Below are 23,963 nucleotides of genomic sequence, written 5' to 3'. Positions count from 1 at the left end.
GCAGTTTGTTGTTAGGCCTGAGTTGGAGGCTCTTGGGAAGACAGTCGAGGACTCTGCACCCGCCCTCACAAAGAAGGACAAGAAAAAGAAGAAGAAAGCAAAGAGCGAGGAGAAGCCCGCTGGGCCCCCGCAAGAAGCAGATTCTTCAAAGGAGGTTGAACCCGCCCAGGCTGTCGACCCACAGCCAGTTGAGGCTTCTGAGCCTGTAGTTGAACCCGTCGTCGCCGCTGTTCTCGAGTCCACACCGCCTGTTCCTGAAGCGGCCCCCAAGTCAACAACGGAGCCCGTCATAGAACACGTCACTGAGGATGACACTCCCGCCTCCAGGGGCGAGCAGACCAAGCAGGGAGATGAAACAGAGTCTGCCATACCAGCTTCAAATGTTCCCGAGCCAACCTCAGATGGCGCCGAACCTACTCCCGAGTCTGCCGAGCTAGTAGCCGAAGTCACTCAGTCCACTCCTGAACCTCTCGAGGAGAAACCCGAAAATACTGACCATGCAGTGGAACCTGCAGGCTCTCCTGTCGTGCCTCGTCCCTCGACGCCGAGGGCCATCGAAGAAGCTCCTCTCTCCACGTCAACGCCGACTGAGCCGACGGTGGAGCAGCATTCAGAAACAACCCAGGAGACCCTCCTTGAACCCGAATCTTCAGGTGCCCATGAAGCAACTTCTGCTCCCGAGGTTGAAGCACCGCCAGCAAACGAAGCTGTCCCCGAAGCCCAAGCTCAACTAGACAAGGAGGGCGATGATGGCGACGAGGGCTTGACAAAGAAGGAGAAGAAAAAGAACAAGAAAAAGAAGAAGGGAAAGGGTACAGAGACTGAACCCTTAGAAGACACGGAGAGCCTTGTCGAAACCGCAGCCGTTGAGACGAGCGAGTCTCATCCCACTTCTGAAAACCAGCCTGAACCTGTGCAGCTCGAGGCTGAGGCGACACCGGCAACTGAATCTGCTACTGCTATTCCCGCTTCATCCGAAACCGAGACAACTGAGCCTTCTGGAACTCATGCGGCTGTCGCCAAGGCCGACCCGGTGGCTCCAAAGTCTGAAGTTGGACTTGAATCAGACTCGCAGAAAGTCCAGAATGATGAGGCCCCTCAACCTGAAGGGGCTCCTCAACCTATCGATGCTCCTGCGTCTGAAAGTGGCATCTCCAAGTCTGCCCATGAACTACAGGAACAGACCCAGCAGGTACCTGAACCTGGTTCAGAACCTGTCGAGATTCAAGAACAACCAAGGAGTACTGCGGAAGAACTCGACCAAGGCCTTCCTCTGTCTACGAAAGCTAAGAAGAAGAAACAGAAGAAAGGCAAGGAACCCACTCTGAGTGCTGAAGAAGACCCAGGGACTCCTCGGGAAGCCCTGGAGTCTACTGCTCTTCCGACCGAAGTCAGCGGGCCGGATTCCTCGAAGGATGTAGCTGGCTCGGCCCAACATGTTCAACTGCCGGACCCTACCCCTGTGACTGAGGAAGTGGCTGTCTCTGGTGAGGAAAAGCAAGCTAACTTGACTGACAATGGTCCTTCTGTTGAGCCTACCACGTCGGCAGAAACGGTACAAACGAGTGAGCAAATGGATGTCGCCGCATTTCCTGAAGGCATTGCCTCGACTGAGCCTATTGTGCAGCCGGCAACAATTGACACGGATGAGCCGTCCGATCAGGCTCAACCCTCCGAACCAGCAGTGACCACTGATAACGACAAGCCTGACGAGGCATCACAATCCGCTCAACTTCCTGAAGTCGAACCCGAGTTGACTCCCGTGCCTGAAGCCTCTCAGCAGGATGTGGCCGAGGAAGTTCAAGAGGTCCGGGGCGAGGATCCAGCGCCTTCCACTCCCAAGAAGAACAAGAAGAAAAAGAAGAAGGGAAAGGGAAAGGAAACCAGTCAAGATTCTGAGCTAACGGCCGAACCTACGCTCATCACCGAGCCTACCGAGCCCTCTCTAGAGCCTGTCGCGGAGCCTGTTAGCGAGCCTACCCAGCTGACAATGAAGCCGGAAACCATCACTCAAGAACAAGACAAAACCGTCACTGGAGCCATCCCTGCCACTGATCTGGCCCAGCTTCCCGCCGAGCCCCAGCAAGTTGCCCCTGAGATGAGTCCTGAGCTCGTCAAGGAACTCGACAACGTTATTGAGCCTGTCAAATCTGCAACCGAGACTGGCTCAAAGCCTGAAGCCTCTGCCGACTTTCCTTCTGTCGAAACTGCTCCTGAGCCAGTTACCGGACCCATCCAAGACCCAGCCTCTACACATCCTCCTGACTCAACTGATGCTGCTCCTGAGACTCCTGCCTCGCTCTTGGATGCTCACCGACAAGCCGGAGATGAAGCCCAACCAGCGGTGTTGGACGTACAAGACAACTCATCTCCCCATGTCCTTGACCGCAACCTTCGTGATGAAGTGGAAACGACCCCTTCAACTCTCGCGCCAACTGAAGCCGCAACAGGAGCCTCGAGTGTCCTAGAGCCTGTCATTCCTGAGGTGGAAGTGGCGCCTGCAGTCGAGCGTGCAATTGAACCGCCAGCTCAACCACAAGAAACGGATGACATGGCTGGTCTTTCCAAGAAGGAAAAGAAAAGGAGGAAGAAGGCAGCCAAAGACCTCGCCGCAAAACTCGCAGAATCTCAACCCACAACATCGGATACTTTGGCACCTGAGCCCACTCAAGCTGGGTCCTCCGAGGACGCGACCCGAGAGGCTGAGACGGTGCCAACTGTGGGCAGTGATTCTCTGCTAGGAGCCGAGCCAGCACCTCAGACGGAGGCCGACAAAGAGACTCATCCCTCTACCCAAACCCAGAACGAGGACCCTCTGGAACTCGTCTCTGAAGCTATTCCCGTGACTGAGTCAACGACACAGGCAACAACTCAGGCACCGCCAGAACAGGAACCATCCCCGAAATCGCCCACTGAGCAGGCACTAAGAGAGGTGTCTGAGCCCCTGACAGCTGAAGCAGTGACCCAGGCTACAAGTTCCGAACCATCCACCCAAACTGAGGAGGCAACAAGGGTGCAGACTGAAGCAGTTAGTGAGGCTGTTGCTAAGGATATCCCCGAACCAGAATCCAGTCAAGTCCAAGATTCTGTTGATGTGCACCGAGCCCAGACCGAAGCTTTGATTGAGCCGGATCAGCAAAACGAACCCTCATCCAAGAAGAGCAAGAAGAAGAAAAAGAACAAGAAGTCTGCTCTAGACGCAACAGAAAGCTCTGAGCCTAGTGGCGAGACAGCACAGTCTGCAGGACCTGAACTGAAACAGGACGCTCAAGCTCCTATTGTTACAACCGCGCTGGAGGACAAGTCAGGCATGGCAACCACTCGTCTCGATCTCAGCCAGTCGCCTGGACCATCGGAAAAGCCTCCACAGACAGCTGACGAACCAGTACAAACCGAGAAGCCCGATGAGGGCTTCCGCCGAGATCTAATCCTTGAGCCAGTCGACCCAACCGAAACCGAGGTCCCAGCTCAATCCTCTGAGGGCTTTCGGGAGCCCCAACACGACCTCGAAGGCGAACCCGCCTCTACCATGCAAGGACCAGGTGATTTTATGACTCGGGATGTACCAACAACTCGGATGAAGTCTGAGTCAAGAGAGTCATTACGGCCCCAGGAGACAACCGCCGTCGAAAAGTCGGAGTTGCAGCTGAACCCCCCCGCTACAATTCTCGAGGAAACGAGCCCCTCTAGTCGCGATATTCTAGCCGATCTGGACCTCACCCAGCCTGAGCTTGCCCAGCAAGAGCCGGGAGACAAGGAGCAGGGCGCTGAGGTCACCACCCCTTCTAAAAAGGACAAGAACAAAAAGAAGAAGGCGGCCAAGTCCTCAGCCCCAGAGTCTCCTGCCCCTCTCGAGCCTACCGATGCGGTTGAGGGGCAGCTTCCCGTTGCCGGGCCTTCACTCGACCAAGTCGACGAACAACTCAAAGAGCCAGAACCAGCTGCCCCCGCCCATCTGAAGGTAGAAGAAAATGCAGAGTATCCTGACAACATCCGAGCTGACAACCTTTTGGGACAAGAGATCAACAAAGGAGATGAGGTGAAACTGCAAGAGCTCTCACTAGAACCTCCTTTCGACCGCTCAGTCGAAGCGTCAGCCCAGCCTTCAGTCGAACCGCCCACTGAAGGATTGGTCGAGCTTCCAGTCGAACGTCCAGTCGAGGCCGAGGTCGCGGAGGCCGCTCAAAATACTGCTGGCTTAGCTCTATCGAAGAAAGACAAGAAGAAGAAAAAGAAGGCCAAAGTAGTTGACACTCAAGCAACAGAGTCGACAAGCCTTCTTGAGCCAACAACTGAGGCACTTGACAACACGGCTCAGCCTCCAGCCGAAGACCTGACCCGGGCTGCAGACGAGCAAACCGAGTCACTTGTTCTGACTGCTGATGCGACCAGTTCTACAAAACTCACGGAGCGAGATGTTGCCCAGACTCAAGAACTTGAGGCACCAACCGAAAAGCCTACTGAAGCCTCAGATCTCCGCATCGACCTGCCAAAAGAAGTCAATGAGCAGATGTCGACAACCGGGCCCGAATCAGCACCACAGACCGTTGCTTCTAATGAGAGTGCTGCGATGGAAGTTAATGCTCCTATCTCTGCCCCAATCGACACTCTTGTTCCTCAGGCTGCTCCTATTGAAGAGCCTGTTCCTCAAGGCGCATCTGTTGGAGACGTCACTGCCGACGAGAAGCAGCCTGAAGTTCCTGTGACCCAATCCCCACCAATTGATCGCCAGCCGCTGGATGCCGGCCTCGCTGCGGCCGCACCTAGTGAGCAGGTCTCCGCCACGGAGCCTGCTATCGCCCAAGATCCCATTGCGACCACTCCTGGTGAAAACACTCCCGAAGCAGACAGCAGTACCAAAGACACGCCGAGCCAAGCCGACGCTTCCCCTGATGCCGCCCCTAAAGATGCCACCTTGGAGAGTGGACAAGCCTCGACCGCTGCTTTAGCGACAGAACAACCTGAAAACGAACCATCTACCAAGATGTCAAAGAAGCAAAAGAAAAAGGCCCAGAAACTGGCGAAGGAGCTTGCAGAGCGAGCTGCCGCTGCGGAGGAATCCACAATCTCGGCACAGCAAGATGCGCAGCCTGCACCTGTCGAGGAAGAGCCATCACGCCCTCAAGAGGCTAATACATCAGCCGCAAAGATCGAAGCAGACGTCCGTTCATTGGCTCCTGTCGAGACTCCTGCTGAAGAACTGATTCAGCCCAGCGATGATGTTCCCGTGAAACCCGAGGGCTCTAAGACGAAGCTGAAGAAGGGAAAGAAGTCTCAGCAGGGTTCGGGCACACAGACTCCTGCCGAAGTCCCAGATATGGCTGCGAATGTCAACGAATCGCGGGTCCCAACATCATCTGCCAAGGCATTTATCGACGACATGTCTACCGTAGTCGCATCAGTGACTCAAGATGACCAAGAACAGCGCGGTGACCCCAGCGACAAGACCCAAGCACCAACCGTTGAGATTGAGACGTCGGCACCGGAAACCGACAAGCTAACAGAGAAGAAGCCCGATGCAGGCCGTCTCGCTCAAACTGCTGATATGGCTGGACCGCGGGCCTTGGCGGATGCATCAGTGGAGCAGGCAGCTGACGACAAAGCTGCACCAAAGAAGAAGACGAAGAAAAATAAGAAGACAAAGACTGCACTCTCTGAGCCGAGACATGAAGAGACACGCAGCGCCTCTTCAGAGCCTGCCCCTCCAGCTGCAGATGATGTCAGGGTGAAAGACATGAGCCAGGTCGAGGCGTTGCAGACAAGCCCCCGCGCCGAGAAAGAGCAGCACATGTCTGATGCACCACGAGGTTTGGCTTCGGCCACTGCAACCGAACCAATTCTTGGTGAAGACAGTACCAAAGCTTCGACTGAGGAGCCAGTTCCTCGAGCTCCTTCTGTTAACCTAGTCGAGTCACCTCCGAGACAATCCATTCTCCCCCCCTTCTCTGAACAACCTCTCGGCTCCCTTTTGCCACTCACGCCCGTGGTTTCTGCGGAAGAGCAACCCCCAAGCCAAAAGGCTGAGAGCAATGAATCTGGAGCCGTTGTTCCCATATCCAGAGAGCTATCGCTCAGTCCTTATTCAGCAGCAGAGGCAGGGCGAGCTCTTGATTCAAAGAAGAAAAGGAGGGCCAACAGAGTGCCCAGCAGTGTTTTGCCATTCGGACTCCCGCAGCCCACACCAGAGGCGACCCCAGAACCCGAGTCACCAATAGCTGACCGATTAATCCTGCTCGGGGATCATACAGGTTCCAAACTCAGGGGCATCGATGATACCCTTTGGGAGCTTGGTTCAAGTATCGAGAAACATCAACCGCGGAACCTGACTGCTATGATCAAGTCGAGGGCGCCTGTTGAGCCCTCGGCAGATACCCTTCCGTCTTCTCAAGATGATGTAGCGGTCTTCCATCGAGAATTGGTTCAGCAAGAGGAAAGAAAGGACAAGACCAAGGCAACTAGCGATCTCGACTTTCCGGGTCCTCATCAAGACCATGTCGGTTCCAAGGGCGCCGAAAACATAGTTTCTCCCCAGCCAACCCAGGACTCACCCTCTGGCGAGGCCCTTTCAATGGGCAAGCCACCCAAAACCCCCAAGGCAACAGACAAGACCCCATCCCAACGGGCAGCCAAGGAGACCAAATCAACTGTCGCTGACATTTCAGCGGCAGCCGCTGCTGCGCTGGGGGGCATCGCACTTGTGGATAAAGCTGACAAGAGGAGGAGCAAGGGAAAGAACAAGGATGAGAACAGGCAACTGGATGATGAGGAAGATGATGATTTGTTGACGCGCGAACAGCGAAGCAAAGGCAAGAATATCATGTCGATGGATACCAAGAAGAAGGAAGAAGCCAATGAGGTCAAAAGGCGTGATGATCGCCGGGGTGAAGCATCCCGCAACGTCAAAGACAAGGAGATGGAGGAAAACGTACGGGATGTTGGCCATGATTCCAAGGGCAAGAGCAAGGTGAAGGACAAGAAGCCCTCGCACAAAGGCAAGGACACGGAGCCGTCAAAGGAGAGTTCCACACCCAACAAGCCAAGCAAGGACAAGCACACGGATAGGGATGAGGACAAACTCAAGCGCTCAACTCCAGCCAAGAGCAACACACCCGAACCGGAAAGAGGATGGAAGGATACAACACGACAAGTCACACACATGGACACATTGGACATGATGGAAAGCCCGATTCTCGGCCGAGGAGATCTGGCACTCTCACGAACTTCTTCCCCCCAGGGCCTCCTGCGCCTTGGACCGGACGTTGGGGAACCCATGAGTGGTTTGCTACGAGAGGACAGCCAGCCACCGACACCAATGGGGGACATGGGATCAGAGGTCAGCGACCTACGCCGATCCCCCTCCAGACTTTTGGCTCCGGTGAAGGAAGTTCCTGAGTCAGAGGCCGAGCCATCCAAGTCCAACTGGAAGACACCTGACGCCAAGCGCGACAGTGGACTTGTTGGTGACGCGGCGAGCTTTCAGAGCCGAAGCAAGCGACTAAGCGAAGAAGCGCAGCGCGACAGTGGTCTCGGACAAGAAACACCTACCCAGAGAAGAAGCAGACGGCTCAGTCAAGAGGCGCATCGCGACAGCGGTGTTCACACGGGCGAGCCCGAACGTACGGTGCTCCGGACACCAGAGCCAAGAAGCGAACGGAAACTCCGCCGTTCGCCCCGGGGCACGCCAGTACTAAGAGAGCCGTCCACGCCGGGACCGACACCAGAACCCGAAAAGAAGGAGCGGAAGCAGTATGGCGCTCTCACTCCAGTGGGTGCCGCGGCGGCGGCAGTGACAGCGGGAGCTGGATTAGCGGCCCTACGAGGACTCTCCACGCCAACACCAGCACCAGCACCAGGGGCAGCACCAGCCTCTTCAGCCTCAGTGGCGGGCCAGCGCAGCGTGTCAGATAACGCCCCCGTATCCCGCCAATCAACGCCAAGCATTCTCGAAGGCTCAGGGCGACGAGCCGTTTCCAACACCAGCCTCTCCCGTCGCCGGACGCCGGAGCCACTAAAGTTCCGGCCTGAAAGCCCAGGCATCCGCACCTCCACACCGCCGCTCCGTCGGGTCGACAGGCGAATGAGCGGTGATCTTCGTTCTCTTCGCCAACAAAACAACACCACGCCCGCCAGTTCCACGCCCGTCGCAAATGAGGGTCGAGCCCGTGCCAAGGACATGGCCGACGTCTACGTAGGTATACTCAGAACCAATTGTTAGCCTCACTGACACGTTCTCACAGGATGGCTACGGCGAGGGCCGCATCGGTTCACCCCGATCACCCACCCGGCCCCACAGCATGCGACGCCGACAGAGTATGCAGGTGCTTGAGCTTGAGAATAAGGTAGAGCAGCTGCTGGCTGAGAATCGAATGCTCACCGAGGCCCGCGCCATGGCTGAGACGAGCATCAGCCAGCGGGCCGCCTCCACCTTAGCTGACCGTGACGGCGAGATCGACAGTCTCAAGCAGACTCTGCAGTACCTCCAAAACGAAGTCTCTCGCCTGACCGAGGTGAATATTGGCCTCACCAGTGCTAATGCAGAGCTGGCAAACAAGGAGACGGGCCGTGTCGCCGACCTCGAGGCCCGAAACGCGAACGCCACACGCGAGCTCTCCGAGGTTCGACGCGCCCGAAAAACGACCGAACAAACTCTAGAAGCCAAGGACGCAGAGATTGCCGCGTTGCGTGCCAAACTCAATTCCGCCAAAGAAAAGATCCGTGATCTGCAGCGTCAGATTCTCGAAACCAAGGCTGCTGACGACGCCTTCCTTAACATCCGCGACGAAGATCACTTTGATCACCGTTGCCAACAACTATGCTCCCATGTCCAGCAATGGGTGCTCCGATTTTCCAAGTTCTCCGACATGCGAGCTTGCCGCCTGACAAGCGAGATCAATGACGAGAAGATAATTGACCGCCTCGACAATGCCGTCCTGGACGGCTCCGATGTCGACATTTACCTTCGGGACCGAGTAAAGCGACGCGACATCTTCATGTCCATGACCATGCATATGGTTTGGGAGTTCATCTTTACCCGCTACCTGTTTGGCATGGACCGAGAGCAGAGACAGAAGCTCAAGTCGCTTGAGAAGCTGCTGACCGAGGTCGGCCCTCCCGAGGCGGTTCGCCGATGGCGAGCCGTCACCCTTACTTTGCTGTCGAAGCGTGACAGCTTTAAACGCCAACGCGATCTGGATACAGAGGCCGTTGTCCAGGCCATCTTCCAGACGCTTTGCAAGATCCTCCCCCCACCGTCAAACCTAGAGGATCAGATTCAATCTCAGCTACGACGCGTCATGAGAGAGGCTGTTGGTCTCTCGATCGAGATGCGTACGCAAAAAGCTGAATACATGATGCTACCGCCTCTGCGTCCCGAGTACGACGCAGATGGCGAGCTTGCCGCCACTGTTTCGTTCAATGCATCCATGATGAACGAGCGCAGTGGCAGCGTTACCATGTCCAACGAGGACCTCGAGGCTCAAGGAGCCATTATCCGAGTTGTTCTCTTCCCACTGGTCGTCAAGAAGGGAGACGACAATGGACGGGGCGACGAAGAGATCGTCGTCTGTCCCGCTCAGGTGCTCATTGCTCGGTCCAAGAGCATCTATCCCGCCTCGAGCGACGGCGGCAATGCCTCTGCTGGCGCGCGAAGCCACATCAGCGTCACGACAGAGAGCATGGTGCCGCAGCCCGCTGAGGCGGAGTATCTAGAAGGGGGGATTTAGGAAGGATTTGGGAACGATACCACCGGAAAAGGGATATGGGCGGTGTTTTTTGGTTTGATCGTTCAGGTATAACGCATATCTAACGAACGACGTTTCCTTTGTCTTTTTGGATTTCTATTACACATTTTGGTTTACGATCTCGGAGGGAAAAAAGGCTCTCACGATCTCAGTCTAATGTTGCTCGACACCTGTTTTCTTTTTTTTCTCTTCTCATTTCACTTGTATTACTTTTATTCTTTTTTCCTTCTTAACGGCCGGCTTTCCGTTTACTCTTTTTTACTCTCGAGCCCTGTTTTTGTATTCGTCATGCCCTGTGCTTCTCACCTTATGAGTCGTTGTATTTCTTGGGCCCGACATGTAGCTAGATTTGTTGTAATGATGGTGTGACTTGACACGTTCAAATGAATGCTTTGATTGTTCGATTTAAGTTCAATTATGGCTTGATGACGATTGATCTTGACTTTGACTTTTGCTTCCTCACTTGATCAGCAACTTGTAGTTGGTATACTTGATACATGGTGTTCTTTACATTGTTATACATACAAATACTCCGAGGAAGTTGACTACTCGCGTCAAACCCGGGCATATATCAACGTTGATCCCAACGCCCATCGCTTTTGCCTTGGTTCAAGTTCCAAACGCCCCCCTCTTGGCACGTCATGCCTTATAATGCTTTTTGGTTAAGTATACATTGCTCATTGAATCGTCTCTTCAGCTCCCATACTCCTCAAGGTCATATTCAGAATCAGACATCAGTTCCTCCTCCAAAAGTCCCTGGCGGGTCTGGTATTGATCCATCTCCACTCCCAGCTCGTCCAGCTCCTCTTCCAGGTCAAACTTGGTCTTGGGCTTGTTGCCGAAGTCTTGGTTGACGACGATCCATCTCCATCCTTCCAGCTGATGCCTGACCTTTGCCGCTTCCTCTGGGCCCAGATGCAGTTCTACCATCTTGATCAGGTACTGCAGCCGAGCGGTGCGACCCAGGCTGCCCTCCTCTAGATCCCTGATGACGAGCTTGGCTAGGTTGGCCATGAGGCGCTTCGACATGGGTCCTCCTGCGACCTGGCCGTGCGCGATGCACTTCTCGACGAATCTAAGCTGTTGCCGAGGAGTGACGTCGGTCCTCAGCATGAACCAGTCAGCCATCCTCTCCAGCAACGTCATCCTGTCTCCGATGCCTTCCCAATGGTACTTCGGGGGCAATATCTGCATGGACTTGAACGGCAAAAGGTCGACAGCGTCCCAGATGAGGGCGATGTCGATCTCAGGGTCCTCTATCAAGGCCCTGATGTAGGGCAGCCATATGTGCCAGCCCCACTTGGCCTTTGTTTCTCGTCCCTCGTTGTACGTCGCCCACGCGGCGACAGCGACATAAGGGTCGCGGCTTGCCACAAGGATATCTCGGAGGAGCGACCCGCCGTCTCGCATCCGAGCTGCTGCCATGAGAAGCGCGTCCAGGTTGCCAACGATGTTGCAGGAGTGAGTCAGGGTTCGCAGGTTCTGGAGTTGTCTTTCCGAGCTGTCGCCGAGGGCAGCCTTGATCAGCCAAGTCCAGTGGTGACCGTCGCGCATGTTCAAGGATCGGTGGTAATATGCTGCCACATTGATTCGGTTGCGCGCCTTCGAGAGCAGGCGGGCTCTGACGAGGATGAAGGCCTCCTCTTTTCTCCACGGGGCTGTCCCGTTGATCCGACTGGCAAACCGACCGAAAGTCGACTTGCTGAGGGGAATGATATACGCCAAGGTCTGGAGCAGGTGATAGGCAGTTCTTTTGCGAAACTCGTCGTCACCTGGGATCTCCATGCAGGATTCGATCAGTTTGTTGCAGAACTCCACAAGGCCTCCCTTCCTGAAAAACTTGACTTGTTCAAAAAGCGTTGCATGTTGTTCTGCGGCTCGGGCTGCGTTCTGTTGAGGGAGAGACGCCTGATGCAGGATGTGCGCCCGGAATAGGCGCCGATAGTACTCGGGAACCGTCTTGAAATCTATCTTTTGTACGCCCTTGATAACAAGTGTTTGGAAAAGACGGAATGTCGGTCGCTGTGGTGTCAATGCGATCACCTGGTCAAAGAATTGATCCCAAAACTCCTTGCCGAATGCATCATTTGACGGTACGGTTCGACTGGCATGTATAGCGTGGACGACCTCTTGCAGGTACCATGCGTGGATACAGTCGAGGATTTGGGCGGGCACCTTTTCCCTGATGCGCGAGTCAAATGGATCCAGGGCCGATGTCATGTCGTCGAGGGAGATCGCTCTCAACCGAATCAATTCAAGAATTCGGCTCGTGTAGGGTCCGCACGCCTTAGAGAGACTCGCTCTGCTCTGTCTCCCTTGGAGGCTGGCGAGAGCATCTCTAAACTCAGCCAGCACTTCCTGGGCCTCTGATATGGCCTCCGCTGGTACGGTCTCTGCTGGTATCGTCTCCGCTGGGTTTGTGGGTGTCGGAGCAGGTATCGAAGCGTCCTCCTGCGTGGGTCCCTCGAGCCATCTGATGAGCCGCTCGAAGCGGCTCAGCTTTTTCTTGTGGCGGTCTGCTGGAGCATTAGGAGCCTCCCAGGTCCATTCCCCGAGGTTGTAGGGCAGATCGATCGTCCAAGGTAAAGGCGAGGCGCGAGATTCGGGGAGGATGGCGGTCATGTGGCGCTTGCCCAGACGTCGCCGGCTCTCGATCGGGCCCGGGCAGGAGCTGAGACGCCTGCACGGGATCGGATGGGCATGGTGGAATCGCTCAATGGCTCGGTTCAGGACGGCATTGGTGATCCAGACGGCGTCTGGCGAGCTCGGAGAGGTAGGGTGTATGCCCGAACGACAGCACGCAACGGCACATCGTAGGGGCATAGGGCGAGCTCGTGTGATGGACCTTGTCACAGGCATCCGCCCTCATTGCGGTCAGGGAGACGGCTCAAAGTCGGGGCCGTGGAAGCACGGGCGAGGAGGCGTGGGAGGCTCGAGAGGTGGGATGTACTATTCGGGGTAGCATCTGAAGTTTCTCAAAATCTGGACTAGCCAACCAGGGAAGAGCCGATTAGCATGGCTTTACCCCGGAGTCTCGGGCTTAGGTAAGGTGCCGGCGTTGGCGGGTCCGAGCTGCTGGCGGAGGAAAGAAAGCAACTCAAGGGATATCGGATAAATACTATTCCATCCTCCGAGCTGAGCTCCTCTGGAATGCACTCCACCCCTTTAGCGCAGCTCGCGCATGTTCCCGCCCCAAATGGCAAACCCCTGAAGACTCCGCCACCACAAGCAGGCTGGCCGAACTTGACAGCCAAACCCATGCGGCTAGGAGGCCCCAGAAGCCCCTTGCTGTGCGCTGATACGTCGTGTTATTTCTCCCGCGTGCAGTCGATTCCATGTCCCTGCGTCTCCCTGCGTCTGCGTTCAATGCGTTGACGAATGATACCTATCAATCTCGGCCCCGAAATTTGACCCAGGACCAAAGAGCTCAACGGTCCATGCTCCCACTCGCTCGCCCTGACATTGATACTTCGCTTCTGTGCATCACCGGTCTCTAGCATCTCTCCGTCGGTCGTCTAGTTATCCGCCATCCTTGTCGATACCGGGTTGACCGCTGAAGCGCGCGGACCGTACGGTAGCCGTGGAGCTTCCCCAATCGGGACCCTCAACCACCAGCCTGGCCTGTCCTGTCCTTGTCCTCCACTGTCGTCTATCACCTTGTGTCGCCTTCTCCTGAACATTGCACTTGAACAACTCCCCATCGAAACCACCACAACAACACGCTAACCATACAGACTGTCCGCGCTTGCGCTTTCACCGTCACACGCTCGATGGCTTTGCGTCATCCCGTATCGCCCCCGACTACGTCACACAGCAGTTAGATGGAGCCCGTGGTGTATGAGGAGACCCCGTTCGCCGACTACCTCAGAGGTGAGCTCCCTCCTCAGCCTCGTCCACCAACATATTCGCCTTGATGGCTGACACTTTGCAAGATGGGGGAGATGAGCCTCAGTCGGACTGGGCGCCTGGCGCGACAACGCCAGAACCAGAATCCTCCGCCGGTCGATCCAGCCCTTCACCACCCTCCAGTCCATCTCCCTTCGCTCCCACTGGTCGACCCTTGGTGAAGCCAAGATTCCGTAATAAAGTGCCCAACCCTCTCCAACTAGATGTTCCCAAGCCTTCAGTGTTGCGCTCCATGCGGAGAAACTACTCGGTATGTCAATGTGGCCTCAAGTTATCCCTCGACAACGCTCATAATGTCCACTCCATAGGCGGCCGTAGCAGCGAGTATCGATCGAGCGGATAACGCCAAATTTCTCGAGCAATTTCGATATACCATTATTGCCTCTCAGTTGTTAAGCGGCCACTCGGGATTGGGACAACACCAGCTCACCGCCAATGGCCCCAACGGACCACCACACGACGAAGCCAAGTCTCTGTTATCGACCGAAGGCATCCTGGCATCGATTCTAGCGGCTCTTGCTATTGCAGTTATACTGAGCTGGGTGGTGGAAAGTGGCGTTACGAGAAAGAGGCTCATTTTCTTGCTCATCCTATGCGCAGCTGCGATGTTGCTGGGCCAAGTTTATATGAGGAGACAATGGTTGCGTTATCGACGGTCACAATCACTTTCGGAGATCACGGCGTTCATTGAGCACTCGCACGCTTTCGATACCGCATCCGGAGCTGCGCTTTCTCTTATACAGGAGGTTGAGCTGGTCTCCAGAGGATACCGACTGTTAGTCTATTTATAGCCTCGTTGGTATGCTCTTTGCTAACTATTTCACAGAAGCGCGCCCTTGCCTCCCATTAGCCGCATCGAGGATCGCGCGCAGACACGCAAATGTGTTCGGTTGCGCAAGGCGGCTAAGGAATCGTTGGCCGAGGTTCTTGATGCATATAACCAAGTCTGCACTGTAGTCAACGGCTTCGCGGAACAGACAGACTTGGAGAAGTACTACGACATATACGACATAACCGATTTCGACATGTCAGATGCACGCCGTGGATTCAACGAAGAAGAGTTTGACGACCCCGAGTCTTTGAGAACGCTCAAGATCCTGTCTGCCCGTTTCTTCATCGTCCGCAAGCTATTTCTCTGCGCTTTGTTGGCCCTTGATGCCAGCGGCGATGCCAATGACTTGCTTCGTTGGACGACTGCTGTTGAATCCCTTCTGAACCTCAATGCCTCGACCAGTTCTGCATCTGCTAGGCTGCAGACTCTCTTGGGCGAAGAACAAAGTGAGTTTCATGCAATATCCCACACCTGATGCTCTGGCTCACACGCCTTATCTAGCTTTCACTTCGCCACCAACGCCGAAGCATGCTCTGACACCTGGACGAGAACGTTGGCGAGCTCAACTACGAAAACTCAACTCGCTCTCGAGTGGAATCAGGGGCTTACAAGCGAAGCTTCAACTACTCCGAGAAGAGTCAGATCGCACACTCAACGATTCTAACGACATTTCGGAGCTCGGACCGAATCTCATGGCGCAATTTGAGTCAATTGGCATGGACCTAAAAGACTTGATGGCGGCATGGGAGGAAGGTAGAGCAGCTCTAGCACTCGGTATCGATAGGAACGAAAAGAGGCTCTCATCCATGAGCACCCTGCTGTCGCCTGCAAGCTCCCTGAGCGGACTGACGACTGTGGATGAAGGCGGCGGAACAGCCGAAGCGCTCAAGGCCCTTACAGGCGAATCTCCTCCAAATTCAGATTATGCCGGGTCTGCAGATCACGAGAACCTCGAAGTATTTGAGGCAGTCGCCCGGCCACGACCGCGAAGCATGCTCACGAGAGAGGAGAGAATCCTTAAGGTTCGAGAGGAGAGGGAACAGAAGGCCATCGCACGACAGCACATCGACGCAACCAAAGGAATGCTCCGCGAGCTGGAGACAGTCATTAATCTACGACCACGAACGCGTGCCAGCGCACCAGCAGGAAGGATTGTGTCGATGTAGGACGAATCTCTTTCATATTGTCGACCATCACAACGTTACGATCATTTTCGCCGCCAGTTTTTTGTCATCGCTTCCCGCCATTCACTCATCACCATCACCTGGCCAGGCATGGACGGACACGCTTTTCTACACTCGCTTTTCAATCACGTATACATCAAACCGGAACAAACAAACAGACAGACACAGACCGATAGAAACGTCCAGCATCAAGGCAGCGTCACGACGACATGGTCAGTTCTTTGTGGGCGGCGCTTTTCCATAGAAGGGTTAAGGTTGGGCAACGGCGCAGGGGATTAGGATTGGGAATGTTTTTTGCTTTTGAACTGGGCTGATTGGCCGTTGCAATTCCCTCATCAAACGGGAATCCTGGGACAACGTGTACCAGAACCGTTGCACGAGGTTGACGGCACACATACCTGTACATGACACTCTTTGTGCCCAGGTTGTTTCTTTGCGTCAAGGATCGATTGATTGCATTCTAAAGATAATGATTATTAACTACCTAGCTGTCAGATACTTGGATGTATGTTAGAGGATCGACCTAGGTTGTTTCCAGAAGAACAAGGCCTTGATAGGTCTAATTGAATAAGAACCTGCCTATTCCATCCTCCACAAATGAGCGTCAAGAGGTTGATGTGATAGGTTGGCACGTGTAATGCCCCGCGTCTTGACGCGTCGCCGTGCTAGCTCCTACCCGCGCCCGCGTCCTTCGCGTTAAGTGGCTACCGCAGGCGCTGTGCTAAATTAGAGGCAAGGCAAGTACTCGGTAAGCTGCCTGCCTGCCTACAATCCAATCTTAGATCCATTCCCGTTTTCCACCTTTTGATTCACGACATCAACAATCTCTAATTTTTCTCCTGCTCTAGACAACTCCGTCTCTGTCGCCAATTCCCTCATATCAACCCATTGACTCTTGCGTCTCCATTCTCCTCGTCTTAATCTGATCATCAGTCTATTCTCTCAGTCAGTTGTTCCCCAGCAACCCACGGTTGCCCCGCCCCTTGCGTGGCAGCTTCGCGCAAAACCCATCATCGCCCATCACCAGCAGCATCGCAGCACAAACACAAGCACAACACAGGCTAACAAGATCACGGCTGCAGACATGTTGGAAGCACGACTCGACCAGGCCCAGATCCTGAAAAAGGTGGTGGACTCGATCAAGGACCTGGTCCAGGACTGCAACTTCGACTGCAATGACACTGGCATCGCCCTCCAGGCCATGGACAACTCGCACGTTGCCCTCGTCTCCATGATGCTCAAGGCCGAGGCCTTCTCTCCCTACCGCTGCGATCGCAACATCTCGCTGGGTGTCAACCTCACCTCGCTGACCAAGGTGCTGCGCGCTGCCCAGAACGAGGACCAGTTGACCCTCAAGGCTGAGGATGGGCCCGACGTGCTCAACCTGGCCTTTGAGAACGCAGAGAACGACCGCATCAGCGAGTACGATCTCAAGCTCATGGACATTGACCAGGAGCACCTGGGTATCCCCGACACCGAGTATGCCGCTACTATCGCGATGCCCTCGGGCGAGTTTCGACGCATCTGCACGGATCTGATGGCCATGTCAGAATCAGGTTGGTACAGACTCGAAGGGTCACCACTACCCTGCTAACAGAATTCAACAGTCGTCATCGAGGCTTCCAAGGACGGTGTCAAGTTTGCATGCAGTGGTGACATTGGTAACGGCTCTGTCATGTTGCGCACCCACACCGACCTCGACAAGCCTGATAACAACGTCGCCATTGAGCTGACGGAGCCCGTCTCTCTCACTTTCTCCCTCAAGTACCTTGTCAACTTCTGCAAAGCAGTCGGTCTTTCGAACCAGGTCAAGATCTGCCTCTCCAACGAAGTGCCACTCTTGGTTGAGTATCAGATTGCAGGCAGCAGCCACCTGCGCTTCTACCTCGCCCCCAAGGCAAGTCATCCCATACTCAGCACTATTGTTCTTCGCTTACTAACATGGGTCCGTAAAACAGATTGGTGACGAGGAGTAAACTCGACCAAAAACATGATACGACACCATCCTACTTGACTATAAGCCCGGCGTTGAGGTTACGAGGATACGGTGAAGTGGCTGTGATGTGTACGCGCAGTGGGGAATCTGCCGGGGATACGAATACCAGGGATATAACTCTTGAGAGACTCATCAGGGACGGAGGGAATGTTTGGGTGATTGGGACGGACGGACGGACTAGATGGAAGGACTATGTATGAAGAGGCTAGACTGTGGCAAGCGTGTCATGATAGCCTGGCCATACAAGACGTCTACTTTGACGATAATGATACATGCTTTGCAGTTGCCATGGATCATGATGGATGACATCAGGTTGCAGGTGAAGAGTACATGTGTGATAGAATGCTAACGTTGGAATTATCGGTGTCCGAATTGTCATGCTATCGGTCCTCTCGATAGTTTCATGTTGTCTACTGCAGTCAACAGGCCACATCAGTTGACTCAAAGGCCTAAGCGACAGCCCGAGTCGGCGGAGTGAGGCCACAGTCAACGAGACAGAGAGTGAGGATTTCCCTAGTGCGGGGCAATGGACGGCATCGGCCTCTTTTTTTTGGCGGGGCAGACGGGACGGGATGGAAGTCGCTAGCAGGAAAAAAAACTGGAAGGGGCGGGATTGAGTCAAGGGAAGGAAGGATCCATATAACGTCGTCGATGTGCATGTCCGTCCCCAAGGTACCTGCCTTTCTGACTTGCCTTACCCACTTGACGCAGGCTAAGGTAGACTCGGGTGCTTCGAGTTACCTCGTGACTACTTGCCTACCAACCAACCAACCTTCAACCTCCATCGATAGACACAACCACTCTGACTCAAATCTAGACTTGGCTCCGTCCTTGTTGCTCATTCACTCACTTGCCACTCTCAACCTTCAACTGCTTATACCTCAAGCCCCGGCGTTTGTTTCTCCGACCAATCACTTAAATCACCTCAAATCTCTCTCCGAGCTCTGACGCAGAGCAAGAGCATTTGGTCCAGTGACGTCTCGACACCAAAGGTCTCAACCTGGGGTTACTTCTTGGCTCAGGGAAGAGGAAGAAAGGGTGAACAGAAGAAACCTTGTATACTCCCCCGAGAATACCACCTCGGAACCATGTCTGATGCTCTTCCGGTGCCCGACACGCGGGTTCTCGCTGTCGCCAGCCATGTACGACCTCTTTTTCTCGTCTCTCATTCTCCAGTTCCTTGGCTGACAAATGTCCGACCCGTCTCAGGTTGTCTCGGGGTAAATTGAATCCAGAGTTCCAGATCCAAGTCGTCATCCGCAGAAGCTGACTCTTTGCCGAGGTTTCCAGTTACGTAGGGAACAAGATCGCCGTCTTTGTGCTGCAGTCTCTAGGATGCGACGTCGCAGCCCTCAACACCGTCCAGTTTAGTGAGTAGCCGGCCTCTTGAAGCAGTCGAAAGAGCATGTAGTCTAACCGACGATCTTTTAAACGCCAAGGCAACCATACCGGTTACAAGCAATGGAAGGGTACCAGAGTCTCGGCGCAGGAGATCATGGAGCTGTACGAGGGGCTGAAGCAGTCGTACCTGGACGACTTTGACATGATGCTCTCGGGATACATCCCCGGCGCCGAGGCCGTCAACACGGTGGGGCAGATCGGCCGGGAGCTCAAGCAAAAGGCGGCCGAGACCCCGGGCAAGTTCTTCTGGGTGCTCGACCCCGTCATGGGCGACAACGGTAGGCTCTACGTCTCGGAGGAGGTCGTCCCTGCTTACAAGAAGCTCCTCCATGACGCCGATCTCATCCTACCGAATCAGTTCGAGGCAGAGTAGGGACTCTTCACTTGGCTCAAGTCCTGAGCTAACAACTCGACCAGGCTCCTCTCAGAGTGCAAGATCCACGACATGGATAGCCTGCACAAGGCCATCCAGGCCATGCATGACAAGTACCAGGTCCCCCACATCGTCATCACCTCAGTCAACCTTGAAGCCCCCGACCACCCGCCGTCACACCTGTCGGTGGTGGGCTCAAGCATGACGTCGACCGGACAGGCTCGGTTTTTCAAGATTGTCTTTCCATCCATTGACTGCTACTTTAGCGGTACCGGTGACATGTTTGGCGCCCTCATGGTGATCCGCATGCGTGAGGCCGTCTACAACGCCAACGGCAGCCTCCGTCACACAGCCAGCTGGCTCAGCGACGACTCGGTCTCAGCTGTCGAGCTACCCCTCGCCCGCGCCGCCGAGAAGGTCCTGGCTAGCATGCACGAAGTGCTATCCAAGACGTGCGAGGGCATGCGCGGCGTCGTCGATCGCACCCTTACCGAGATGAGGCCTCAGGACCGCGCCAACGACACAAAGGTCCATCTGGCTAAGAGCAAGGCAGCCGAGCTACAGCTTGTAAGGAATCTAGACTGCTTACGCTCGCCGTCGACAGAATACCGTGCCAAGGCGATATAGAAAGATCAGGATATAGAACTTGGATATAGAACAAGAGGAATAGACGTGTTTTAAAGAGCGCATACTCATTGTTTCTTTGAGTCTATCTATGAATATCCCCGTGGTATCCTCATCCATATCCCCTACCAGCCAAGTCTAGTGCCGTAATATCCCTTGACTTTTCATTATATCATGCAAGAACCAGTAACTAAGATCCTGGTATCTTTTCTTTAACCAGTGCTTCCAAAGCCGCCAGCGCCGCGAACGCTCTCCTCGAGCTCCTGGACCTCGACAACCTCGGGGGTGTAGATGCGCTCGAGGACAAGCTGAGCGATGCGGTCGCCCTCCTTGATCTCAAAGTCGGACTCGCCGTGGTTGAAGAGAAGGACCTTGACCTGGCCTCTGTAGTCGGCGTCGATGACGCCAGCGCCCGTGTCGATGAAGTGCTTGGAGGCGAGGCCAGATCGGGGAGCAATGCGGCCGTCTTTTGGATTCAGTCTGGTCAGCAATCCACGTCGATTTGCACTCTGTAGATAGAGTTACTCACAGGTGCCAGCGGGCACAGCCATGCTAATGTCGGTGTCGACAAGAGCCTTTCCCCGGGCAGGAATCGTCGTGTCGCGCGCAGCGTAGATGTCGTAGCCAGCAGCAAAGGCGCTGCCGCGAGTAGGCAGCCGGCCCTTGTCCGAGAGCTTTTTGATCTGCAGAGCGGGAGGTGCTTCCATTGTAGCGGCGGTCTTTACTCGTTTGGCGGGAGGGGAGGAGATGGAAGCGTTGGCAGCGTCGGCAGTCATGATTGTCAAAGGTGAAAAAAGTTGGGAATTGTAGAAGGGGGGATTGAAGATCTAGAGGTTGAGAGTGACAGGGGAGCTTGGCCAGGGACCGATCTTGGTTGGGAGGGAGACGCGACGCGTTGGGTCAATTGGCCAATGAGAGGGCTAGGGGGTTAAAGTGGTTGCTTCTCCGGCAACCAGTATGGAAGCGATAGATGGGATGAAATAGGGAGAATTCTAGACTATTAAGCTCGAAGACCAGGTAGGGCGATTTTTATTTCTCGTAGTATATGTCACGCGGTATTCGGTTTGATGCGGACATTGTGGTAAAACCACTTCTGTGATATATACCCAAGGTGATTATGGATGGGTCTCAAGCCTCCAAATCCCGTCCAAAATCAACCAGTCTAAGTCTCGTCGCATCTCGAGGGTGAAACTGAGCAACCTTGGACCTCACCAGGAACCGGGCCGCCGCCGACTCGCGCGGCAACCGCACATACGACGCTGAGTTGTCACCGTTGGCCTCGGCGAGCGTGTTGAGGAGCTCCTCGGTCAGCTGCCTCATCTCAGCGGCCGCCCCTGTGGCCTCGTCCTGGCGTCCCCCGGCCTCGTCACCGGCTTGGCCCCAGATCTCGTCTATCCTGCGCTGCCGCTTATCGTCCTGGCCGGCCCCTTCCTTGGCTTTCTTCAGCTTCCCCTGCGCGTTGAAGCCCGCGGCCAGATCCTCGTTGTCAATATCCATTAGGTCACCAACGACGGGGCCACCCAGCTCTTCTGCCGCGAGCATAGGGGCCAGCTGGTTGTCGATGAACTTGAGGAGCACCTTCATGAGCTTTGACGTCTCCCTGTCATAGCTCTTCTTCTTGCTCCGGAGCTCCTGCAGGTGTTCTCTTGCCCCTTCTGCTTGGGTGACATTGGTATTGGCGTCCAGTTCATCGCGTAGAGATTGAATTCTTGCGCTCAAGGCTTCCCCGAGCAGATTTTGGTCCTTGAGGCGCGCTTGATCAGCTTCGAGCTGGCGCGACAGCTGCTCGTGGCTAGCGCGTTGCGAGGCGAGATACGCATTGCTTTCTTGGATGGTCTGATGAGTCTTGCGCAGAGCCAGCAACGCCGGGAGCAGAGATCCTGGAGAAGGTAGAAAAGGGTCGGAATCCGTCACCTCCTTGAGGGCCGTCTGGATGACCCGCGCCTGGCCTGCTACCGACTGAGGGAGCACATCCTGGCCTGAACGGAGCTATTTGTCGGTCAGATTTGATGAGGGCTGCAAGTAATGAGAATACCATACCCTTTCCAAGTCGTTCTCGTGCTCACGAACTTTTTGTTGAAGCTCTTTCAGTGTCTGATCGAGACTTGCCGTATACGCCTGGGCCTCGGCGCGCTGCGATCGTTCATCCATGCTTTCTGAGAGTGAAGGAGTGGTAGGTAGCTCCACCAGAGCTATTTTTACACTCTAGCAAGCAGACGCTGCAACAGGACGGTCCAGAACAAGGTGGCCGAGAATTTCGCGGCCCGAAGGAGGATGCGCCTCAAATCATGCGAGTTGGGGGTCCGGCAGATGGGAATGCGCACGCGAGATGCCTGTGTATGGTATCAAGGTTGCCTCACGTGAAGGGCTCTCTTGAGAGTCAAGTGGACCAAGGTGAAGCCTCTTCTTTGGTTGTTTGCCTGGGGGACACACCGCTTGGAGGAGGCAGATTGGATGGTGCCCGGGCGTGTGTTTATGTGATTCTCGTTTTTGCGCGCGTCGCAAAGTCGCAGTGGGTGAGGTGTGGTTTGCAGGTATGTACCGTGCGCTGCACAGTCAATGGCCAGACAAGCAACCTACCGATGCAGAAACCACGAGACGCAATGGACCTGATACGAAGCAAGCACAAGCTTTGGGCTGAAAATCCCATCAATCGCAAGAGGTTTGTTAATTCGGTTTCCCTCTCGTGTCACGCCATTGCCCAACGTTGCTTACCTTACTTTGCTCAGCAATGCAAGCTTGAAACGACGGTCTCAGTGGCTCTGAAAATCACGGCAGCCTTCCCTGGCTCCCCGGAATTTAGGGCGCGCCGTGGTGTAGCCAGACTGCGGAGATGGGACAATGCTTGGCTTGTGCAAACTTGATCAATCTTGGTCGAAATAACGAGGGAAGGAGAGAATTGGAAGAATACTACAAACTAAACACAAGTAAAGAACAAGTTCAAGCTAGTATACCTATTTTTCGTAGAAGTATCAACCTGAATTCACTAACACAACCCCTACCACCTCTCCGCACTGTGCCTCTGCCGTGGCTTGCTAGGGGCCCAAGCTCTCTCACCAGCGGGGGCTGCACGTGACCCTAGGCCAGCGCATCCCGTCCTAGGATTCGACAGAGAGCGATTTGGTTTCAGTTGCTGCTTCTCCCGCCTTCTCCCAAACTCTCCTCTCGCCCCAACCCCATCCATCGATCGCTCGACCTCGTGTCATCTCTCTCTTCCCTCCTCCCCCCATTCCCTTTCCATTCAACCCGTGAGGTTTCTCATCTTCTGCCTCTTGAGCGATTATCAGTAATCGTCTCTGAGCGCCCCTTGTTCTTTTCTTGTCCCTTTTTCCTCCCTTTGGATTGGTCATCGCTCCTCCCCAGCCTTGGCGCCCTCGTTTCGTTCCCTTGCGACACACAGGCAAACAGAGGAGAGTCATCGATCCAACGACCCTGCTCATCTCGCTGCGCTCCCATCCTCGTTCGCATTACTGTCCACGGTTCGCGACGCGATATCCAATCCCATCGAGGCGCTGCGACAACCCGATCGAGCACGCGGTCAATAGGTTTGAGCTGAGCACTGTGCCTCTTCCTTTCTGCTTTTCAGAAGTCCGTCCCAGCATCGATCGCTTCACCTCCTCCTCACAACCACTCAACATTTCAATCAATCACAAGCCATCATCTATCTATCTGTCTCCGCCCTTCCTCCTTCCCGCCCACCGTCTAGGAGATCTTCCCGGGCCCCCAATTCGACGCCCGCTGAAAGAGTTCTGGAACGCGCTCTGACCTGAGCCCGACTTCTCGAATCAATCCCTTCTCCTTCCATCCAGCCCGCTCGCAGCACGCTCCGCTCCGCTCTGTTCCAGCGCGACACCAGTCACTTCACGAATACTTCACCGAGTCGCCATCCCATCGAAGTCACTACACC

At 55.0% G+C, this 23,963-nt stretch overlaps 7 protein-coding genes across 7 annotated transcripts; 4 read left to right on the top strand and 3 right to left on the bottom strand.

Moving 5' to 3' along the window:
• Window positions 1-8,173: 8,173 nt before the first annotated feature.
• Window positions 8,174-9,722, top strand: NCS57_00078400 (uncharacterized protein; the record flags this gene model as incomplete). The annotated part of the gene is made up of 2 exons (XM_053050863.1): window positions 8,174-8,188; window positions 8,238-9,722. 2 exons carry the CDS (start codon window positions 8,174-8,176, stop codon window positions 9,720-9,722), a joined length of 1,500 nt encoding a protein of 499 aa, XP_052919378.1.
• A 711-nt stretch (window positions 9,723-10,433) lies between these two features.
• NCS57_00078300 (uncharacterized protein) lies at window positions 10,434-12,599 on the bottom strand (the record flags this gene model as incomplete). The annotated part of the gene is made up of 1 exon (XM_053050862.1): window positions 10,434-12,599. One exon carries the CDS (start codon window positions 12,597-12,599, stop codon window positions 10,434-10,436), a length of 2,166 nt encoding a protein of 721 aa, XP_052919377.1.
• A 962-nt stretch (window positions 12,600-13,561) lies between these two features.
• On the top strand, window positions 13,562-15,644 carry NCS57_00078200 (Vezatin domain-containing protein; the record flags this gene model as incomplete). Its single annotated transcript, XM_053050861.1, has 5 exons — window positions 13,562-13,610; window positions 13,673-13,896; window positions 13,955-14,421; window positions 14,473-14,924; window positions 14,980-15,644. The coding sequence occupies 5 exons, from the start codon at window positions 13,562-13,564 to the stop codon at window positions 15,642-15,644; spliced, it is 1,857 nt and encodes a 618-aa protein (XP_052919376.1).
• A 1,102-nt stretch (window positions 15,645-16,746) lies between these two features.
• On the top strand, window positions 16,747-17,628 carry NCS57_00078100 (Proliferating cell nuclear antigen; the record flags this gene model as incomplete). The annotated part of the gene is made up of 2 exons (XM_053050860.1): window positions 16,747-17,218; window positions 17,270-17,628. 2 exons carry the CDS (start codon window positions 16,747-16,749, stop codon window positions 17,626-17,628), a joined length of 831 nt encoding a protein of 276 aa, XP_052919375.1.
• Window positions 17,629-18,746: 1,118 nt separating this feature from the next.
• On the top strand, window positions 18,747-20,059 carry NCS57_00078000 (Pyridoxal kinase; the record flags this gene model as incomplete). The annotated part of the gene is made up of 4 exons (XM_053050859.1): window positions 18,747-18,878; window positions 18,941-19,028; window positions 19,098-19,428; window positions 19,477-20,059. 4 exons carry the CDS (start codon window positions 18,747-18,749, stop codon window positions 20,057-20,059), a joined length of 1,134 nt encoding a protein of 377 aa, XP_052919374.1.
• A 209-nt stretch (window positions 20,060-20,268) lies between these two features.
• Window positions 20,269-20,832, bottom strand: NCS57_00077900 (uncharacterized protein; the record flags this gene model as incomplete). The annotated part of the gene is made up of 2 exons (XM_053050858.1): window positions 20,269-20,522; window positions 20,586-20,832. The coding sequence occupies 2 exons, from the start codon at window positions 20,830-20,832 to the stop codon at window positions 20,269-20,271; spliced, it is 501 nt and encodes a 166-aa protein (XP_052919373.1).
• A 352-nt stretch (window positions 20,833-21,184) lies between these two features.
• On the bottom strand, window positions 21,185-22,207 carry NCS57_00077800 (uncharacterized protein; the record flags this gene model as incomplete). The annotated part of the gene is made up of 2 exons (XM_053050857.1): window positions 21,185-22,045; window positions 22,097-22,207. 2 exons carry the CDS (start codon window positions 22,205-22,207, stop codon window positions 21,185-21,187), a joined length of 972 nt encoding a protein of 323 aa, XP_052919372.1.
• Between the last annotated feature and the right edge of the window lie 1,756 nt (window positions 22,208-23,963).

Source organism: Fusarium keratoplasticum, chromosome 1 (genome assembly GCF_025433545.1).
Source record: "Fusarium keratoplasticum isolate Fu6.1 chromosome 1, whole genome shotgun sequence".
Taxonomy (NCBI): Eukaryota; Fungi; Ascomycota; class Sordariomycetes; order Hypocreales; family Nectriaceae; genus Fusarium; species Fusarium keratoplasticum.
The sequence above is the reverse complement of the archived record's forward strand: the minus strand, read 5'-3'. Positions and strand labels throughout refer to the sequence as shown.